We start from the raw sequence: 21,577 nt of genomic DNA, 5'->3' as shown, positions 1-21,577 counted from the left end.
TCTATGCCGCAGACGGAAGCAATGAGGCAGCAGATACGCCTGCAGTGGGTCGGGCTGGGTGCCTTGGTCCCAAAGCCACTCATGGTTGGTCATGGATGTGTGCATCTCCTTTTCTTTGCCATGGTTGGGAGGGACTGGGAGAGAAGAGGACAACAAAGGGTGAATGTTTTTTTTTTTACCAGGAGCATCTTGTGTGTTCTACGGAAGTGTCACCATGCTCTCATCTAAGGGCTAACCTTCTTCCTTCTCTTTCCTTAGGAGATGAATTAAAATGCAGCACACCACGTGCACAGAGGACAGGATCTACCATGCACTGGAGAGATGTCTGCATGGGCTTAGCAGAGATGCTGTTTCCAGCAGATGGGCTGGTAGGTGACCTGTTGGTCGTGAGCTCCCTGACAGCCTTGATGGAGGCAGACCCTTTTGTTTCTGCATGCTTTACCCTCTTGTTACCTGACCTACCTGGACGGGACAGACCTGCTGGTGCTCCTGGGGGGCTGAGTGGCCTTTTCTCCCTTCCAGCATTCAAAGTTAGAGGTGGGATCCAACCCAGTCCATCTTCCTGAGTTTCTCATAGCAGTAGGAGGCTGTACTGGTTGGCTGAACAAGTCAGGTTAGGTCATACAGAGATGCACCCTGAGCAGAGCAGCCATTTGTTTTGCCAGGTGCCCATGCATGAGCTGGCAAGAGGAGGATTCTTTGCTCACTCCAAGGAAAGGCCCCTTTATGTAATCAGCCAGGAATACCATGCTTTGGGGCATAAAGATCTCAGAACCTCTGGGCGTATCCCTGCTGCATTGTCAGAAGCAACTGTTGAGATATTGCTGTCGGCTGTTTAATCTGGTTCAGATACCGTGCTGGCCATAAAGATGGGAGCCTCATTCAGAGCACAGGGTGGCAAAGGTGAGGGAAGAGCTGCAACAAGCAGAAGCCATTCTCATATATCACATTTTGAATTCTCATCCTCATACTTGCACTTCCAGGATGCAATTAAATCACTCCTGTATCCACCTGGGGATGAAAGAAATGAACGTGAGGGGCTGTTTCTTTATGCCTGTACAATTCTTCTGCACACCTCCTCTGCTTTTCCATTATGGGTCAAGGAGGAGCTGAAAACCATCTCCTGTCCGATGCTGAATGCCAGACCCACAGGAGCAATGCTTGCTCTGGGGCTGTAGCATCACTGCAGGGCCTGCTTCATGCAGATATCACCAGCACCAGAGCCCTTTGAGCCTCCACATATTCTGGGCACCAGTTCCTGAAGCGTGACCTACATTCCTGGTTCCTGGAATGCCTCTGCCCAGGCAGCTCTTTGTGCCACTCAGAGCTCACCTCTTCCCATCATTACAACTCATCATTCCCCATGTCACTCACTAATCCCAGCCCCTCAGTGCTGGTGGCTGCATGATGTAGCCTTTTAAAAACCACTCTGCAATGTTTCCAGCTCGTCAGCAAAAATAAGGCCGACCTGGGCTGTGGGTGGAAGGATGGGCTTAACCAGGAGCAGCAGTGCTGCCCAGCCCAGCAGCTGCTGCTTCGTGTCCTACCCACTTGTGGTTGGAATAGGAAGTGCTTTGTTATTGCAATAAAATGGGTTAGGGAAAACAGAGCATAGTAGAACATATCCTATTTATTTGCACAGAGTGGGAATTTTTTCATGTTCTCCTGCCTTTGCTGTGCAACAAGCACCAGTTTTATTATGGCTGTCCAGTGCCAGAGCTATGCTGCTATTTATGGCAAGGCTCTGTTCCTCCTATTTTCCTTGAATCTCTGTCTCATTCTTAGCTGGGCAGCATCCTTCTCCTTTTTCATTTTCAACTTCTTATATCACTTTTATTTCCCAGTTTACTTGCACTCCCCTCCTTTTTCCCAGTGCGATGCACCAAAATAAGGTGTTCCACGCTGCAGCTCATCGGGCTGGAGCACCGCTGGGACTTTGCTCAGTTTTAAATTATTGGAGGTCTAATTTCTGCACAGTAACTTTGCAGGAGGTTGTTCTGGAGAGGATGAATAATCACTTCCGATGTGACGTTTTTCACCCGCGTGAGCAACTGAGCTGCTGAGGTTTGTGGAATCAGCAAAGGGCAGAAGTGAGAGTGCTTTGGCATTGCAGATTTACGTCCCAGAGCACACGGTGGGCTCAGGGGGCTAAACTGAACATCCCTCCTGAACTGCAGCATTTATGGGAGGAATCAAGTGGAAAAGTGCTAGCAAACATGACGTGCTTTCCTTCGAGGAGATGAGTTTGGGCACAGCGTGATTGCCTTATTCCTCATTGCTGGGCGTGATAATAAACTCCTGGTGTGCCACAGGAAGCAAAATGGTGTATTGCTCACAGGAACAGAGTGTTTGGTGGAGGAGTGCATTGAGTGTGGGCGCTGGGGGAATCAGAGGTGCGAGAAGGGCTGCAGGATGGGGACTGCGGGCCTCGATGGGTGGGGAGATGCTGGGGAAACTGTAGGGCAGCCCGGTGCCCCAAAGGTCCCAGGGAGAGGTGGATGCTGTGTCTCTGTTGTGGGTTGCTTGGTGCCAGGAAGGATGAAGGATGCTGGAGAGGAAGGATGGAGGTCATTGGAGGGCCAGAGGAGCGTCCAATGATACAATAGTGGGGCTCAGATTGGTGTGCTCATCTCTAATAAATCATAGAATCATAGAATGGCCTGGGTTGAAAAGGAACACAATGATCATCAGTTCCAACCCCCTCCTATGTGCAGGGTCACCAACCAGCAGACCAGGCTGCCCAGAGCCACATCCAGCCTGGCCTTGAATGCCTGCAGGGATGGGGCATCCACAGCCTCCTTGGGCAACCTGTTCCAGTGCCTCACCACCTTCTGTGTGAAAAACTTCCTCCTAAATGAAGGGAGGCTGAAAGCACTGCTTGAATGCAGTCATCTAAATATTAGCAGGGGGAGCGACCAGAATTGTGTTGTTGGGGTGCTCCAGTTTAATAACAGAACACTGAACTACCACCAGCTCTCAGTGCGGGCTTATCAGCCTTACAGGTTGTAACCCTGGAGCTGATCTCACAGCCTGGGCAGTGTTTTATGGCTGGGATCGCTGCCCACTCCACCTCCTGGTTTGGTGGAAGCACCACGGCTGCACCCAGTGCAGGATGTGCTGCTGGGCTCTGAGCCTGGAAATGGGGCTGCAGCATTCTGCTTTTCTCTCCTTCCAACTGCATCACTTCTGACAGCACTGGGATGCTCGCCCTGAGCACCGTGGGCGAACGTTCTTCTTTCCCTATTTATCTATCTATCTATTTATTTATTTGTTCCCATTTGATGCTCCTCCCTCTATGAGCAGCGCAGGGGAAGCAGCAGCCGCAGCAGCTGAGGTCAGGAAGGAGCTGCAGCGGGAGGAGGCGGCTCACAGTGCTGCTCACAGAGCCTCATCCTTCCGAGGCCGCCCACGGGGGCCAGAACTTGATGGCAATTGAAGCCTCATGGGTCTCTGCTCACAGCACTTCCTATGAGTGGATATTCCTATCTCCCCCCCACCAGTGCTTTCACAGGAGATAATGTGGATCAAGGCTACAGCATCATACAAGGGTGCCCCCAAGCTGCACCCTCCCTGCAGACCACCAGCCTCCTTTGCATCTCAGAGCAAGAAATGTGCTACTGGTGAATCAAAGAGCATGTGCAATGTGCAGGACACTCTGCTTAGAGCTTTCAGTGTGCGCTCAGTGTGCATCCTCCCCTTGTCCTTTTGCTGAGCTGTACTGAGACGGGTGAGCAGCTGCAAGTAAACTTCTGGATGTGGTTTCCCACCTGGCTGCAGCCTGTCCCTGTTCTGCTCATAAACTGAGTGCTGTTCTGCAGTTCATAAAAGTGCCCTGGTGCCACCACAGTGCCCAGCTGTGTCCTGGCTGCCCACAAGGCACCTGCTGAGGGATGGAGGTGACACTTGCAGATCAGGTGGCTCATGTGCTATTCATGTCATCTGGGGCTCTTGTTCCTGACCTGTGCATATGAGGAGCATCACCTTCAATGCTCAGAGCCTTTTTTTTTTTTTTTTTCTGGATACAGGGTTGAACTCTGCTCCCAGTGCTCAGAAAGGTGATGTTTGTGACCAGGACTATGCACAGACAAAAGGGAATTCCCACCCAGTGTCCTGACTGATGCCTGATGGTGCTCTGCTGCACAGTCTTTGTTTATTGTGTCCAGGATTTCCGAGCTGCTTTTTGTGCTGGAGAATATTTTTAGCAAGGATGCAGCTGTTTTGGTGTGTTTTTGGTTACCGCTGCGTTGCCAAATTGAGGAGCCCAGCCCCTGCAGCTTGTTGCTTCCCAGCACTGTTTGCTTTGCTCTGGATCATCCCAGCACCTTGCCATGGCTGTGAGTCTAACAGGAATTCCTCTGCTGCGAGCAACATTAACTCAGCCTTGCTGCATCCTTTGCTTTAGCTCAGATTTCCTGTAGAACACACAGAAATGGGTCAGAGCCCTCAGCCCTGCGTTGTGTTGGCATGGTGCTTACCTCCAGCCCTGCTCTTGTCTCTGCTGCCTTCCCCTGCTCCCAGCTCACTGTGCATTCAGCTCAGCACTTCTCCAGGGAAGCATCCCAGTACCTGCCTGCCTGAGCCACTGCTGCTTCCTCCTTTGTGCCAGCAGTGAGAGGAAGGAAAGGGTTCGTGCCCGGCTCTGCCCTTTGTGCTCACAGCCAAGGACAGGCGTTCATGCAGGAAGCCACTTGCTCCTTGGCTGGTGCTGCACTGCTCAGCTCTGCTGGGCTGGGCTCTTTGGGTGCAAAACAGCTTGAAATAACCCCAAACCTCCCTTCTGGAGCTGTGTTTCAGGGCTTTGTTTCTTGCTGAGGTCAGCAAAGCTCCCGTCAGCTCTGACCATATCTCTTGGATGCTGGGTGTTTCCCTGGAGGGTGCTGCTCGCCAGGACAGCGTTGAGTTGTTTGATCTGCTGGGGTCCTCCGGAGGAGAGCCATGGCTTTGTGCCATTGTACTGACTTCTCTCAAAAGAATACTCAGAGCTGAATTACTGCCCATAATGGCTGTGCCCTTGCTGATCAAGTGCCACAACAAAAGGTTGCGCTGGAGAACACTGATCTGTGGAAAATAAAATGTTGCATGGCTGCTGAGGAACTCTGCAATGGGCAACAGCTCCTGCCCTGTTCATTCAGCTACAAACAAGGCACGAAGCCAGGAAAACCATGGGTGTCCCAGCACCTGTCCGTGAGGGACAGAGGGAACTACAACTCCTTCTGCAGTTCTCTTTCAATATCTGGCTATTCTGGATGGGTTTACATGTATTTTATGACAGTTTGGAGGTGCTGAGGAGGTGGAATAAATTCTGGGCAGGCTTAGCAGTGATGCTGATGTGTTCACAATCTGCAGCGATGCTGCTGTGAGCTCTGACCATGCAGCTGCAGGGCCTGGGAAGCTGTTCAGGGGGTGAGCATCACCCTTGGCTGTGGAGGGGCTGGGATCTGAGTTTTGCCTTTGGTGCAATGGGCTGCAAGAAGAGTGCTGAGAGGCTTGGTAAAAAGTGATGCTGCTGTGACAAATGCCATTTGGAGAGCTTAAATCTGTCCAGAATTGGGGTGTGATAATTTTTTCCCCCATAGAAATATGATCCAGGGACCAAAGACCTCCCCCTGACCCTTTCCTGCTTCTCATCCCTCTGTGAGCACCTTTTGGTCATTGTGCTTTGTCTCCCTTGCAGCAGGGCTGTGCCTGAACTGCTGGAGCCTGCAGGAGCTGGTGAGCAGGGATGCTGGCAACTACCTCATCCTGGTGGAGAAAATCCTTGGCAAGGCCAGGGAGGTGAGTGGGGGCTGCTGGCTTTGGGGAGGAGCTTTGCAGGTCCTGATGGGCGATTCGGGGCTGTGTTCAAACCCCATTGGTGGGCAACGTTGGTCCAGCAGCTCCAAAGTGATGGATACGGAGATTTTGTTGAGGCTCTGCCCAGCTTCCTGCAGTGCAGGGGATGGAGCTGGAGCAGCTGAAGCATCAGTGGGGCTCATTGTATTGGCTGCCATGCCCAACCCTGTGTGGGAGAGCTCAGGGCCTCGTGGGGCTGCAGGCAGGAGGACTGGGGGGAATGCCATGATGTGGGAGGAATTCTGGGGTTCATGTGATGGGGTAAATGCTGCCTTTCATTTCTGAGGGAAGAAAGGCTGCCTTGCTAATACATTAATGTGATTGCTGCTACTCTGTTTGATCGACAAGTTGTTTTCAATGGCTGGGATTGATCTTGTTACAATGATGTTGTATTATGTTTTGCTGTACGTACATTTTTCTTGCACTTTGTGCCATGCTTGTAAACAAAGGGAGACAGTGTCTGCAAGCCTGCTTTTGGGCACTCCCTACATCCCTTGTTGAAATAATCCTGCTGAGGTTGGGACAGCAATGCATGCTTTGCACTGTGCTTTGCCATTTGCAATCCCTAAGCAGGGCTGGGCTGCCTGCTTTGGGCCACTTGCATAAAATTTCATGCAACTCTGCAAGGGTTGAGAGCATCAGAGGGTCAGGAGCTCGGCTGAATGCGGCTTCTCAAGAGTAAAGGCAAAGTGTGCCACTGCCTACGGCTTCTTGGGTGCTTTAGGGGGACTTTCTCATGGAGATGAGCTGTCTCCACCTGTTGGGGATGGTTGCATGGTGGTGTGGATTGAGAGGGCTCAGATGCATTCGTAGGGGAACATCTGGCACCCCCGTGGTAATGCTCATCCTTCTCCCTTTTGCTGTTTCCTACAGGTGCAGGAGAAGTGTGACTACGACCTGGTGATGCCCCTGGCCCTGCTTTTCTACTACGCTGTCCTCTATGTAAGTCTGCTGCACACAGCACTCCCCAGCCTCCAGTAGCTGCAGGGTCCCACTCTGCTTTGGTCTGTTCCGCTCTGAAAAGATCCCATACAAATCTGCAGGGACCAAGGGCAAGGAACGGCTGCACAAGCTACAAGAGATGAAAAAAATGCACTTTGGTGTTTTTAATCTTTGCATTTAAAGATGGGTCAGTCAGAAAGGGAGGCAGTATCTCTCTTCAGAGAAGCCAAATTGTTTTCATTACACTGTAGAGTCGGGCAAAATGCGCAGACAATGCTAATGAAAAGGAGCAGAGCATTCACAGGAAGTATTTTTTTATTATCATTATTATTAGCACAATGCATCATTATCCCGAGGAAATCATTGCTGCCAGGTCTTGCAAAAGCACAGACTTCAATGTGATTCATCTGCATGGATCTATGGCTGTTAAAAGGGAATTTATATATAGGCTGTGGCATGTGAGTCTGGGGAGGCGCAGGGGAGGAAGCTGTTTTGCAGCTGTGCCCAGTGAGGTGCTTTGGCTCTTCCTTAGAAGAGGATGGGGTGTCACAGGGTGAGCCCTGATCCCATCCGCTCCTCCTGCCATCCCATCCCATAACCCCCTGGGCTTTATGCAGAGCTCCAGCACCAGCTCCTTGCTCCCTTCCTCACCACCCCTCCCCATCCCTGCAGGCTCCCCACATCCCACCAGACTCTGAGCTGCTCCTGAAAGCTGCCAGCATCTACCACAGCTTCCTCACCTGGCCCATGCCTTACTGCGATGTCTTCCGTGAGCTGCTCACCTTCATCAGTGATGAGCTCAAGGCACCAGGTGAGCGCTCTTGCCCTGCCATGGGCTCTCTGACACTGATCCTGCTTCCCTGCATGAGCTAAAGCCCCCAGCGCATGCAGAGTGCGACCAGGCTTCTGTGGAGGAGCACGGCAGGATTTTGGGGATGTGTTTTTGGGCTGCTGCCTTGTGGGCAAAGTAGTGGGAGCATCCGATCTCAGCCCAGGGCTGGTGTGGATTAGCATTAACTGTCACTGTTTCCTGGCTGCCTTTCAGTCTGCTGGTTTTTTGCATGGCAAAGCGCATGCCAGCAGCTTCCGCCGAGCCACAGCTTTTGCTCAAGATGCTCTGTGGCATAATGGGGGGTGCTAACAGTGGGTCCATTCATCAGCATGAAGGTGGTGGGAGGGTCTGAGCCTGCCATGGGGTGGAGTTTCCATAGGGCTGAGGAACTCCCCAGCTGTGTTCTTGCAGAAGAGATGCTGCCTTGTAATCCGGCTTTGGGCATGTTGAGTGGCAGCAGCGCCCCAATTAATTAGGGACTCTGCTGATATCCTGTTGTTCCCAATGGAGCAGCTCTTCCAATTATTTCTCAAAAGCCCTTTCTCCTCATCTCCCCACCTTTCCATGGCTCACGGAGAGTTGTCATTGCACAGAGCAGATTTCAGCCCTCGTTTTGTCTTGCACAGGGCCATGATCTGCTCTGAGCAGGGCTGGGGAAGGCTCGGAAGGGGATGGGGGCTGCAGCTGGGCCTGGTGATACCACCCTGTGTCCTTGATACAGACAGCTGGTTTGGAGATGGAATGTGAAACACAAGGTCTCCATCCATGCAAAGCCCCGAGGGGCACACTGTTAATCTTTTAATGAGCCAAGGAAAGATAGGGATGGATGCCTACCATTAAAATCCCCTTTGCAAGTCTCTAAGGAGACCCTGGCCACCCGGAGAGGTGTGTCTGGGCCATCACACAGCTCCTGGCCTCCAGCAGGAGCAGCAGGGCTGATGTGGTCCCAGGAATGCTTGTCCCAGCTCCTCCTTGGCCATTTATTGCTGTGACACCACTTGGGGCCCTGCTGTAAAGACCACTGGAAAAGCCCCAGCACTGGGGATGTCGCTTCCTTCTGCCCTTACCATGCTGCCACAAGTGCCCAGGGCTGCTGAGCTGGGGACTTTGATCCAAGGGCTTTTCCTCTCCTACAAATGGGATTGCATGAAGCAGCTGATGGGAGGTGTTGGTGTGTGGGACTGAGTGCCACAGAGCAGCCAAGAACAGTGACAATGTGTCCTCTGCTGGAACACTGGCCAGGACCTCACAGCCTCCGTGACCTGACAAGAGGCTGAAGCAACAGTTTTGATTGAGATGGGGTAAATATTAACTGAGAACAAGCTGCTGTCAATATTTGCCAAGAATGCTATAGCTTTTATCTGCAAGCTGGGACTGATGTCTCTGCAGGAGTGGTGCAAACTGAGGGGGCTGTGGGTACTCCTCCCATGTTGGTGCAGCTCTCAAGCAGCAGTTGGGGTTGGCATGTGGCTGCCCATGGTGCTAAGGGTGCTGGATCTTGTTGATGCCATAAGATCTTTTCCAGTATGCCCCAACTGTTGTTTAGGGGGGGGATGGGCTTTGCTGTTGTCTCCCAGTCACAAGGACTGTGACTCCAGGTCCAGCAGATGTCATCCTGATGGCACCATGGGGACAGTCCTGGGGGAGGCAGCTTGGGGACATGGGCTGGTTCTGTCCCTGCAGGAGGGACAGTGGCTGTGACGTGCTGGCCACAGGGACATCCAGGACTGGGAGGATAAAGCAAGGGGCAGAGGTTGCTGAATTATCACTGATGTAATCCACAGCAGCAGCAGTGGGGCTTCAGGGGCTGGACATGGAGCTGCTTCCCCTTCCCACTTTCTGGTTCCTCTCCCACTGCTCCCTTGCTGCTGGGTTCATTCCCCTTGCACTCGAGTTGTGCTTTGCATCTGTAAGGACTTTTGCTGCTGCTGTTCCTGCTACGGGAGACAGCACCTGGGGCAGGGCAGCCTGTGGTACCCCCATAGTTATGTCCTCTGCTCTCTCCCCCAGGGATTTCCTTCCAGAGGTTGGTGAGGACGGAGCAGGGGCTGCCTGTGAAGAACTACCAGAGCTCCACTGTGTAAGTGCAGGCACTGCTGGTCTCTCTCCAGCATTTCCACTATCCCGTGCTACTTTGGCAGCAGCAGCAGAGTTGCAGCAATCAGCGTCCCAAAAGTAGTGGTGGTGACAGGGGAGAAGAGCTGGATGGCAGAGCTGAGCTGTGGAAAGGGAGGAGGAGAGTGGCTGTGACATTTCCACAACCACAGATGAGTATCTGCAGGCATCCTGTGCTGGATATCCCCAAACAGGGAGACAGATCTGAGGGCAAACAGGCAGGGAAGGCAAAGGCTTGAGCCACCAGACCAAAGCAGAACAGGAGCAAGTTCACTCCAGTGCAGCAGTGCAGGGCTCACTGGTTCAGTCAAACCCTGCACCTTCCTTGAGGGCTGAACGTTTCTTCCTGCCCTGGCACCTCATTTGTAAATAGGGAAATGAGCCCAGGCAGTACGTGCCCATCCTGGCTGCAGTGTCAGTCCTGTCACAGCTACCCCTGCTCAGGATGGGAAGGCTGTCCTGTTGCTTTGGCTTCTATATGCATGCTGCACATCTTGGGGTCTGCACCAGTATCCCACCCAGCTGTACTGGTGCTGTTGTGTTGCTTTCCTATTACAGCTGCCCTGCTCTGTGCAAGTGCAAGCACCTGTGGCTTGCACTGAGGTGGCTGCATTTGCATGAAACCCTGAAAACTTGGCACAAGGCTGTACACAAGCTGAATGTCAGGCTTTTTGAAAGCTCTTGCCCTTTGCCTGAGCTTTCTAGAACCGGTTGCACCTTGGCCCATCCTTAATTCAGAGCTGTTATTTGCTCAGTTATGTGCATCGTTCACATCCATAAATGTAAGCACACGACTACGTGCTCTCCAGGATTTGGGAATTTAAAGCCTGCTGTTGTTCATGTTGTGGTCCAGAGCAAAAAGCCTTCCCAGCTGAAGGATGTGGCTCTTCTCTCCAGCAGCAGCTCCTGGAAAGCAGGCAGCCTTGCTGGTGGCAGAGCAGGAGGTGAGCTGTGTGTGCAAGGGCTTCCCATGAAGCCTGCCAGCCTCACGCATTTTCCTCCAAATGTCCTCAGGAAAATGTGGCTCATGCCTGCACCATCTCCCTGCTGGAGTCCTTCAGATAACTTAAAGCTTTGTAGCAACTTAAAGCTCAGAAGGGATGCTTAACTCTTTACAAGGGTAGATAATGGCAGGACAAGAGGAAATGGTTTTAAGTTGAAGGAGGGAAGATTTAGATCGGATGTCAGGGGGGAGTTCTTCACTATGAGAGTGGTGAGGTGCTGGAACAGCTGCCCAGAGAGGCTGTGGATTCTCCATCCCTGGAGGTGTTCAAGGCCAGGTTGGATAGGGCAGCCTGGTCTAGTATTAAATGTGGAGGTTGGTGGCCCTGCATGTGGCGGGGGGAGGAGGAAGTAAGAGCTTGGTGATCCTTGAGGTCCCTTCCAACCAGGGCCATTCTGTGATTCTGTGATTCTGTGATGCTGTGATGTTCACCTTGCAAAAGAAGATGTTTCCTGATTTTCTGTTCCTCTCTCCATCATAAATGCTGGGTGTCCACTTTGGACAACTGGCTGCTAGGCTGGAGCCCTTCTGGGGCTGGTGCTATTGCAGATATGGCAGAAGGGATGATGCCAGGGTTGCACGGAGGATTCCCACCCATCCTCACACCCAGCAGCATGGCTCTGGCACTCCTGCACAGCCACATCTGCAGCTCATGTGAGGGCACGCTGCCATCTAGCGTGAATTCACCCAGTGTTGCACACCACCAGCGTGCCAGCCTGGCTGCCTGCTCTAATAGCCATCCCGTGTCCCCAGGACGGTGCTGCTGCTGAACCGCTCCGAGGTGCAGAGTGAGTTCCTCTCCATCGCAGAGAAGCTGAGCAGCACTGAGCCCCCCCGGCACGCCGCGCTCATCCTGCTGCTGGAGCACCTCTACCAGGTCACCTTCGGCACCCGCTGCGACCTGGGCAGCCTGCACTGCCTCCTGAAGGTAGGCATGGCCTTTCCCTTCTCTTCTCAGGTCTGGGTTCTGGTGCTGTATCCCCAGCTGGAGAGAGGAAGAGCCCCCCGATGTGAAACGCAGCAAAACATGTCGTTTGACCCTAGGAACTCTTTGCTCTGGTGTTTATGGGGAGTAAAAACTTGTGGTGAAATCCTGTGGGTGTGTTCAAATGCATTAAGTGACAAGGGAAGTGAGCTGGTCATCCTTTTTCTCTGGGTGATAGTGACAAGACTCATGGGAATGGCTCAACGCCATCGGGGTAGGCTCAGATTAAATATGAGAAAAAACTGCTTTATTGAGAAGGTTAGACACTGGAACAGGCTTGCTAGGGAGGTGGCTGATGCCCCATGCTCATCTGTATTTGGGAAGTATTGGGATTATGCTCTTAAAGATAAATTTTAACTTTGGGTCAACCCCAAAATGGTCTGATAGTTGAAGCTGATGATCTTCTAATGATGGAACTATTCCTTCTCCTACTCTACTCTTTTCCCTCTCTCCTACTCTACTCTTGTTCTACTCTATTCTTGTATTTGTACATGATTTGGAGGGATGGAGGAGGGAGAGAGATACAGAGATTCAGACTCCATGACCATCCCTACAGACCTGTGCTCCCCTCCATCTCTCCCTTGGCTCTGCTCTCCCCAGGCCAAGACATTGGAAGAGCTCTCTGAGATCTACACCAGTGCTGCTGAAGCTCAGGAGGTTGCAGCTGCCAGCAGTGACCCCGTGCTGGCCCGGGAGCGGCTGCAGAGCGTTCTGCAGGACATCGCTGGGGCAGCTGCACTTCCTACCATTGCAGGTGAGAAGTCCCTGCACTCTTCTCGCTTCCTGGGTCCAGTGCCAGCTTGATCCCACCATCAGCCACAGGTTCCCCTTGTGCTGTGAGATATGCTTGGAAATGTGAAACCCTGCTTTTGTGCAGAACTTTAACCTGGCACAGTAAGAAGGGGACTGGGTTTTTTTTTTCTATTTCATCACTGCACGATGAGCCAGATGTTTTTTCTTGTCAAACAACAATAAACCATCTCCAGCCTTTGTGGCTGAGATGAGAACGTTCAATCAGAAAATCAGCTGTAGCAGCAATGTCTGCTGCCTGACCTGGTGGCGCTGAGAGCCACATGTGACTTCATGGGTTAATGACAGCATTGTTTCTCTGCGTGATGTGAGCTGCCCATATAACCAGCACGGGGTGGGCAGCACCCCATGGCTCTGACCATTGCAGATGCCCTGTGTGGGGCTTGCAGCATGGGGAGGGTCTCCACAAGCTGACTCCTCTCCTCTCTCCACAGGAGATGCACAGCCCCGCAGGCTGCAGCCCATCCCCATCCCTACTTCGCGCTGCTACACTTACAGCTGGGACCAGGATAACTTTGGTAAGCAGAGAGGGGTCCTCACACCCATGTAAAAAGCTCCTCTGCAAGGAGTAGCACATGCTACAGCCCAGCTGTGCCAGAATGTTGTCCAAGAACTGAGCAAAAGCCATCCCAACATAGAAGGGTTTTCTGTCCCAATACCCCTTGGCTCCTGTATCTCTCTGGAGTGGCCACAGTTTCTGGCTGGGCAGGAGGTTTTGCTGTGCTCTCAGCCCAGCCACAGCAGTTTTTCAGGGGAAGCACAGCTTCCCTTTTTGCTGATCTGACGTCTTTGGCTTCCCCATTCCTGGAAGACCTCTTCTGGCCCCATGAAGGTTGAGCATTCGTTGCTCACTGGCCGCAGAGTGCTGAACCTGCTCTCTAGCTTGGGCTTTGTCACCTTCCTGACTGTCCATTTAGGGTTAATCCAAACATCTTGCATCCCTCTTCCCCTCTAATTTAACCCAGATTGGATGCAGGGTGCATTGGGAACTCTGCATGGGAAGGAAGCAAAAACCCAACCACTGTTTGTTTTTAGAGAACCCAAACAGAATGTGACGTCAAACAAGTTTTGTTTTGTCATCAAATCAGAGCGCCTTATGGAAACCCAAAAATGCTCAGGAAGAGGTTTTTAGCTCTTTGTTTCAAGCCATGCAGGGTTAGAAAGAATGCTGGCCATGCTGCCATAGGGCCATTGCCTGAGGTGTCATTGCACTGCTCACATTTCTGATCTCCCTCCCGTGCCTTTCAGATGTCCTCAATGATGTCCTCAGCAAGGAGTGCAGCGTTGTTGAGCCTGTGGCCTCAGAGAATGAGGAGGACGAGGAAGAGGAGGAGGAGGACGTGGAAACAGATGGCTGTTCCCCAGAGAGGGACTCGCTGCTGTCCCCCATCTCCTCCATTTCCAAAGACTCCGTGTACTCAGCGCTGTCAGAAGAGGGACCCAAGCACTCCCGCGTGTCTCTCTTCAGCAGCTCCAAGGACTCCATCTCAGAGCTGACAGTGGTCTCCAAAAAGTCCTTGCGGTCTTTTGTCTCCAGCCTGAAGGACTGCATGGACAGCGGATACGCAGAGGACAGCGACGAGAGCTCTCTGGACACAATTGGGCGGCCGGAGCTGAAGATGGAGAAGACCCACCACAAATACAGACACACGCTGACCAACAAGATCTACAAACTCTTCAAGAGCAAAAGCCAGCTGGTCCTGAGGAGAGACCTGAAGGACTGTCCAGATACAGGCTCGCTCCCACTGCGCCGTGCTGAGAGCCTGTGCCACCCCCAGGCCAAGCCCCGCATCCCGGCACGCTCCCGGCGCGCTCACTCGTTGCCGCAGCACGGGCTGGGCCAGAGGCTGCAGACCCCGCAGACCCCACAGCTGCTCAGCCTGCCCCGCCGGCCCTTCCTCAGCTATGACGAGGATGCCAAAGTGGCCACCATGCGTGTGGTGGTCTTTGGCTCCGACCGCATCTCAGGGAAAGTAGCCCGAGCCTACAGCAACCTGAGGTGAGCGGGGCAGCGCGGGGACGTGGCTGTGGGATGTGGCTGTGGGACGTGGCTGTGGGACATGGCTGTGGGATGTGGCTGTGGGACGTGGCTGTGGGACATGGCTATGGGATGTGGCTGTGGGACGTGGCTGTGGGACGTGGTGGGGTCCATGCCTTGATGGCTTGCTGCTGTGGGCACTGGGGTCCTGGTGTGGGGGACATTCAGCTGCTTTTGTCTGCCAGCAGGGACACTGACTGCCAGGTGACATTGTCATTAAGTCAGTGTGGCACAGACAGCCCACTTTCTATGTGTTCCTTCCACACTGCCTCGCTCTGAGAAGAGTCAGGATCCTCCAGCTACCACTGGAGTCTAATTCTGCACATCACATCCTGCTTTGCCAGGCTGTATCAAAGGGCTTTGCTCACCCAGCACTCTCCCCACTTCTCCTAGGCTGAAGGAGAGCACCTGCCCTACACTGACAAGGTACTTCAAGCTGCAGTTTTTCTATGTCCCCGTGAAGAGGAGCTGCCTGTTTCCAACAGCCCTGCTGATGCATCCTCCTCCATCCCCAAGCGACCTGCAGCTCCGCACCTCACCACAGGTGGTACGTGTCCTGCTCATCCCACAGCAGGCTGGGCCACAGCAGCCCTGGTGTCTCTTCCCCAGCCCTAAGCCAGGGAAGAAGAGCTGGGGGGCTTTTGGGTGACCCCCCCCCATCTCTGGTTTCAGGAGCCCACCTTGGCTGGGGCAGAGAGCAGCACCAACGACATCTCCCACTACATCGGCATGTTGGACCCGTGGTACGAGCGGAACGTTCTGGGGCTGATGAACCTGCCTATGGATGTCCTGTGTCAGGTATGAACGTGTTGGCTGGGAGACCCTGGTGTCCCCTTCCCTGAGATACATCTGCTGAACGCTGTGCCTGAAGCTGCCCAGGAGGCTGTGCTATGTGGGCATGAGATGGAAACAGGTGGTTCTGGTTCTGGTGGTCGGGAGGAGGGTTCCCATCCCGGAGGTGGTGGTGCTGGGCTATAGGTCCCACATATCCATCAGGGTTGTGACTCCCCTCCTCACTGCAGTCTGCCAAGCCTGAGGCTGAGCCCCAGGAGGACTCCCGGGAGCAGCTGCCCATCCTGGCCGACATGATCCTCTACTACTGCCGCTTTGCCACACGCCCCGTCCTGCTGCAGCTCTACCAGACCGAGGTAGGCAGAGGAGCTCAGCAGGGGGAAGGGGGTCTTCTGTCTCTACCACCAATGTGGGACCCACCTGGGAGGTGGACGTGGGTATGGCACAGCTGCTGTGTGCTGGTGGGCTGAGCTTGGTCCTCTTGTATTCCCCTGGGGACCTGTGCACGTGGGCCTACAGCACTTTGGCTGATGTTCTGGCTAAGGGATCAAGGGTCTGCAGGTCCTGGCCCAACCATTCTCAACTGACACGAGCAGTTTTCCTTCCCAACACCTTTCTGCCCCACACAAGAGGGACTCCCGTCAGTGCTGGCAGATCGGTCACATTGCTGGAAGTCCCTCTGGTGTTCTTTTTCCCAAACCAAACCCCTCACATAACCCCTCCTCCATAACCTGCTGTGCGAGAAGGTTCTCCTGCAGCAGAGAAGGTTTGAATGCATTTCTGTGCTGGTGGCTTTGATGGTTCACGTGCTGGTGGTCTGTTAAAACAGTCTGAGGTGTAGCTGGAGGAAAGTACCGCCCAAGGCAGTGGTTGAAACATGTATTTTGAAAGCTGAAAGAATTTGCCCAAACTGCCCCATTTCCTGTGGAAAGAAGTGAGAGGGGCAGGTTACATCCTCCAGCTCCACGGCCCTGTGAGGTCATCTCATCACCACATCTCTTCTCTCCTCCTGGCAGCTCACCTTCGTAGGGGGGGAGAAGATGACCGAAGTCTTCATCCACTCCCTGGAGCTGGGTCACTCAGCAGCCACACGGGCCATCAAGGCGTCAGGTCTGTGGCTGTTCCTTCTTCCTTCTCCCCATTTCTGCAGCCTTGGGGTGGGTGTCCACACACTGCTGGGCTGGGAGATGTCTGCCAAGAGGGGCTGCAGGGGGAGGGAGAGGGCTTTGGCCCCAACGTGGGCTGCAGGAGGGCTCTGAAGCCAGGCTTCAGGTTCTTGTGTTCCCCTTCGGGAGTGAAGCCGTGACCAGACCTTGCTCCTTTTACTTCTGTTAACTCTCTGAGTGTATGAGCTGTAAAGCAGTTTCAAGCCTGCAGCTCGCAGGACATCTCTTGGCTAACTATTGTACTGCATCCAAGCACTGTGTCATGTTTTTAACCTGCAGCTTTTCTGACATGTCGCCTTGTCCGTCTGAACGGAGCTCACAGAGCATCCCTTTCCCCACAAACTGTCATCACCCCACTCCCCCAAAGTGCTGACTTGGCCAAGCCCTCTTCCCAGTAATTCAGGAAGCCACCAATCTTCTCTGACTGATCTTTCCCTTGGGCTTCTGGTGGCACACCACTTAACATCTGCGAAAAATTACCCAGAAAAAGAAAAAAAATACATTAAGAAGTGTCGGGCACAGCATTTCAAGGTTAATTTAATGTTGGCACAAATATGCCCTGAAAAACAGGAGCTGGGTTAGCCATGCACCCTCTTATTGCTTTGTGCTTCCCCTGGTGCGCTGGCACTGCTGCAGTGCTCTCAGTTTGCAGTGCTTTGCCCTGTAATTTCTGCACTGGATGAATTGCTTTCTGGCAGCTTTTAAGCCACATTTTCCTTTCTGCTCTGCGACTGCGTTCGGCAAAGCAGGATTTTGTTTTTTCCCTTTTCTGTAGGTACTGAGTGTGGTGCTGCGTTAGCAGCCCTGAAGATTGGGGAGAAAAGGTCACCAGGTGACATTTGCTCCTTGTTTTGTGCAGGTCCGGGCAGCAAAAGGCTGGGCATAGATGGAGACAGAGAAGCAATCCCACTAACACTACAGATCGCCTACAGCAAGGTGAGCATGTGGGGATTGCACAGCACAAATGTGTCAGAAATCCACCTCAGTGCTGTCTCAGCTGGGGGCTGAAAGGGACAGGTGCTGAGAGTGTGCTGGTGGAGCCTGAATCCAAGGCCAGCGGAGCCGAAATGAACCTAAGGTTCAACTTACTGGCTAATTGGTGGTGGTTTTCCACTCCTGGGAAGCCCAAGATAATAAGGAATGTGCTGCCAGCTCCCATAGCCTCAATGCGTGCTGGGTGCAGTTTATATCAGTGGGCATTGCTTCCAGGGAGCAATCTCCTGCTGTTCACAGCAGTCCTCCTATTTCTGTGGTTTCTCTGTAATTACTTGTGCTACCCCTGACCAATTTTGTAATTCCAAGGCCAAAGAAATTTTAATGCCTACTCAAAATTTGCCTGTTCAGCTCCAGGGAAGCCCAGGTCTGGGTCAGCCCAGCCGTAGGAGGTAGAAGTGGGAGGCAGGTAATAGCCTGAAGGATGGCATCTCACATGCTTCAGTTTGTCCCTGCAGACAGCCATCAGTGGAAGGAGTCAGTGGAACGATGTTGAGAAGGTCTGCACATCTGTTAACCTCAGCAAAGCCTGCAAGAAGTACGAGGAGCTGGGTGGGTACAGCTGGGCTTTGGGGCTCAGGATGGGAAGCAATGGGAGGGAATGGTGGAGTGAGATGATAGCATGGCTCCTCTAAGCAGAGCAAAGCAGGGGTGTGTGACTGCAGAAAACACCTGGGAGGTGCCTGTTGTTCCCTGGGGCGAGATAGGGCACCCTTTGGCTCTCCTTAGCACCATGCCAGAGTTGAAAGATGTTTGATTTCCCATTATCCTTTAGCTTCAAGCTAGGGGAGTCTGTTGCATTGGGTTGCCCATTAGAAAGAGGTTAAACTTGCTAAATAAAGAACCGAGAGAAGTGCTTGTACTGGGTCCTGCCATCACAGCAGCAGCGCCCTGCAGCCAGCTTTGTGCAGGCTCTCACTACAGCTCCATTTCCTTCCTGCCCTCACAGATAGCTGCGTGCCATGTGGGTTTGTTTCATAATTACCTTTTTTTTTCAGTTCAGGTTGCTGGGGAGGTGTGAATAAGGCTTTGAAGCTTTTAAAGGCACAAGCCTTTTAGTCTGTTAGCTTGCTGATGTAGAAGCAACACCTCATTCTTGCTTGAGCTCTGCTACTTTGACAAGCAGACACCCAGTTCTGAGCAAACTGAGGGTTTTTTTTGGATCCTCTTTCCTTGTGTGCTTTTTGTCTGGCAGATTTATATTTGTGAGCAGAGCAGTCAGGTCAAATAGGTGGTCTAGCAACTAGGAGATAGCTCCTATGTGCCCCACGGAGCTCCACCTAAATCTCCATTCCTCCTGTTGATGCTCCAGTAAGTCCTGCAGACAGCCTTGGAAATACTCCAGCAGGAGTTAGCTGCTCATCTCCTCTGTGTGTTTTGAGTTGGGTGTTTCTGTGTGAGTTCAGGAGCTTTGCTTTGTGCACAGGCTTTGTTTCAGAACATGACTTCAGCTCAGTGCTAGGGGAGAAACTTCTTTGTGAATCTCCCTTCTTCCAAAGAAACCTGGTCTCCTGAGGGTCTCTGTGTTTTCACACGCAGCAATTTGGCCACAGGATGTCACTGTAATTCCAGACAAGCAAGAGCATCTCCAGGCAGACTGCAGGAAGGGCCACGCTGGGAGAGCTCATGATGCTGGGGCCATTGCTTTTCTCCTGTTTAGAGGCTAAGATACTTAAATGTTCTTTGCTGCTGTGTTTGGAAGATTATCCCTGTCTCTCTCATTGCTTTCCTACCATGCAAGTAGGAAAGCTACAGCTGTACTGTATTTCCCTGCAAGTGGAGGCTTTGGGGTGTGTTGTTGGGCAGGGGTACCAGCTGGGTTCCTCCCAGGAGCCCCAGGTGATAACAGTTCCCTTTTTGTTACAGCCTCAAAGACAGAGTGTCTCAACCTGACCATGACGGAGGTGGTTAAAAGACAAAACTCCAAATCCAAAAAAAGTTTCAATCAGGTAACTCAAATCATGGTGCTTTTACATTTGGTAACAGGAGCTCCTCAGATGGGAGGGAAACAGGGAAAGAAGTGGAGTTTGAGATCTGTGGAGCTGTCAGTAACTCCTTGGGGAATCCAGTTTGTGTTGGCCACCAGCCCCAGCTTTGGGGTGCCTTGCTCCCCTTCCCTGCACAGGGTAAATGCACAGAGCCTGTCAGGTCCCTCACTTGGACTCCTTTTCTATCAGCAGCTCAGCGTGTCCCAGATTAAGGTAGACAAGGTCCAGATTATTGGTGTCCAGTCCTCCTTCGCCGTGTGCCTGGATCAGGATGAGCAGAAGATCCTGCAGAGTGTAACCAGGTAAGATCTGCAACATGGCACCAACCTCCCAGGGTGGTGCATCCTCTGTGTAAGGACTTCTCCACAAAGTACAGGTGGCCAGGAGGGACAAGGTCCTGATCACCATGGTGTACCTGTGCCAGGTGCCCAAGCTGGTGTGACATAGCTTCAAGCTCTGTAGTGCAGTTGTGTTCACATGGGATGGATGATCCTGCTCATATCCCAAAGCATTTTACCTTTTATGACTGCCACAGCCTAGAGGGTGATCTCTTGTCAACTGTTCAGCTCCTTGAAGAGCTCTTCCAGCAAGACCAGTCATAAGTCAGAGGAAAGTCATGCATTCTAAATGGGTATTAAATGAGAGTATTAAGTGTACATGAGGAGAGCCTTCAACTTCTTAATCTCACTGGAGTCCTCCATCACCTTTGACATGCCCATTCGTGTCCCACTCATGATTTTCATGGGAGAGACTGGGGTAGAGAGTGCAAAAATTTTTTATTTGACTGTTCTTCCATCCGTTGTGTCCCCAGGGCAGAAGCTGACTCCCTGGGAACGGGATTTGTAAACTCACTGTGCTTCCATGGGCACAAAGAGATCAAACCACTGACCCACTGGAAAAAAGATTTCAGATGTTGTTTCATTTCCTAAAGAAAAGTTTCTTAGTTAACTTGTTCGCTGTGGAACCCAAGGAACTAATATGAGAGTACAGTGCAGGAAATGTACAAGGAGATATTTCCATTTCCCCAGAAGAGCAGAGGTGCAGAAATTCTCATTTTCTCTAGTGAGTGTCAGAAATGGCTCTGTATGGATCCTCCTGCTCTGAATCCCAACCTGAGCCAGCTTATAGGACCTGAACCCCAACACTCAAACTCCAGTCCTGTTAAAGACTGCACTGATTCCTGTTTGCAAAGTTTCTGCTGCACACCATGACTGTGGTTCTCAGCCACACACCTGATGTACATCTTGGTTTCTTTTTGTTCCCTCGCAGGTGTGAGATCTCTGTGTGCTACAGACCAAGGGACAGTGATCCTCTTGCACTGAGAAGGTCCTCTTTGACTCCCCAGGACCCCTCTGATTTTCATTCTCTCCTGTGTTTACCCATTTCCACCTTCAGTGGAGCGTTGCCATAGAAGAACCCCGTGCTCTCATTGGACCAGACATGCATCCAACACCAAAATTAAGCTGTCCTGCTGAAGACCAGCCACTTTTGTCCAAGACATCCTGCAGTCTGAAGCCATAGTGTGGTGATTGAACTGCTTCTGATGTGAGCTTAGCCCATCCTTGGGAAATGATGTTAGTGTCAGGCTCTGGTACAGCTCAGGATTCCCTAGGAGGAAAGTGAGATCTCCACCTGGTTCAGCAGGCTGCCAACACCAAACTGAGAGGAAAGGTGAGGACAGCGACGTTTTCCTGCCAGCAAATGGTGCTGTGGCCATACTTAGTGACTGCAAAGCTCATGTGATGCTGGGGGGAATGCATTCTGGAAAGTGAATGTCTTTGGCTGAGTGGTGGTAGTGGAGCAGATGCACGTGGAGTTGAAAACCACCCAGCCAATGTTCTGATGACATTTCACTTGCAACAAGCCAGTGATGCTGGGGATGGGTCTCTGGGGATAGGGACAGGCTTTCTCAGGGTTTGCTTTAAATTATGAGAGATGGGTGCAGAGAAACAGCACAATGCAGAATGACCCAGCTGGGGCCCAGAAAGAGCCCAGTATGGATTATGGACTGCTCTTTGTGTTCCAGTGAATCCAGTGCAATAGGCCATACCAGGGCATGGGCAGCTCATCACACATACGTG

At 52.3% G+C, this 21,577-nt stretch overlaps 1 protein-coding gene across 5 annotated transcripts in view; it reads left to right on the top strand.

Annotated features, from left to right (window-relative positions):
* PIK3R5 (phosphoinositide-3-kinase regulatory subunit 5) overlaps nucleotides 1-21,010 on the top strand; it is a 47,187-nt gene extending 26,177 nt beyond the window's left edge. For 3 of the 5 annotated variants that reach the window (XM_031599194.2, XM_031599195.2, XM_090122215.1), the window contains exons 2-19: nucleotides 259-368; nucleotides 5,675-5,775; nucleotides 6,706-6,774; nucleotides 7,447-7,585; nucleotides 9,617-9,686; nucleotides 11,478-11,652; nucleotides 12,310-12,463; nucleotides 12,954-13,037; nucleotides 13,768-14,518; nucleotides 14,951-15,104; nucleotides 15,230-15,355; nucleotides 15,580-15,705; nucleotides 16,366-16,459; nucleotides 17,375-17,451; nucleotides 17,967-18,060; nucleotides 19,375-19,457; nucleotides 19,686-19,798; nucleotides 20,766-21,010. In XM_031599194.2, the coding sequence (XP_031455054.1) occupies nucleotides 272-368; nucleotides 5,675-5,775; nucleotides 6,706-6,774; nucleotides 7,447-7,585; nucleotides 9,617-9,686; nucleotides 11,478-11,652; nucleotides 12,310-12,463; nucleotides 12,954-13,037; nucleotides 13,768-14,518; nucleotides 14,951-15,104; nucleotides 15,230-15,355; nucleotides 15,580-15,705; nucleotides 16,366-16,459; nucleotides 17,375-17,451; nucleotides 17,967-18,060; nucleotides 19,375-19,457; nucleotides 19,686-19,798; nucleotides 20,766-20,907 (2,649 nt within the window). In that variant the 5' untranslated portion in view covers nucleotides 259-271 and the 3' untranslated portion in view covers nucleotides 20,908-21,010. The remainder of the gene's footprint in view (nucleotides 1-258; nucleotides 369-5,674; nucleotides 5,776-6,705; nucleotides 6,775-7,446; nucleotides 7,586-9,616; nucleotides 9,687-11,477; nucleotides 11,653-12,309; nucleotides 12,464-12,953; nucleotides 13,038-13,767; nucleotides 14,519-14,950; nucleotides 15,105-15,229; nucleotides 15,356-15,579; nucleotides 15,706-16,365; nucleotides 16,460-17,374; nucleotides 17,452-17,966; nucleotides 18,061-19,374; nucleotides 19,458-19,685; nucleotides 19,799-20,765) is intronic. The other 2 variants (XM_090122216.1, XM_031599196.2) reach the window with 2 other exon arrangements.
* Nucleotides 21,011-21,577: the final 567 nt, after the last annotated feature.

The sequence above is a fragment of the Phasianus colchicus genome, chromosome 20, assembly GCF_987193195.1.
Source record: "Phasianus colchicus chromosome 20, bPhaCol1.hap1.1, whole genome shotgun sequence".
Taxonomy (NCBI): Eukaryota; Metazoa; Chordata; class Aves; order Galliformes; family Phasianidae; genus Phasianus; species Phasianus colchicus.
The sequence above is the reverse complement of the archived record's forward strand: the minus strand, read 5'-3'. Positions and strand labels throughout refer to the sequence as shown.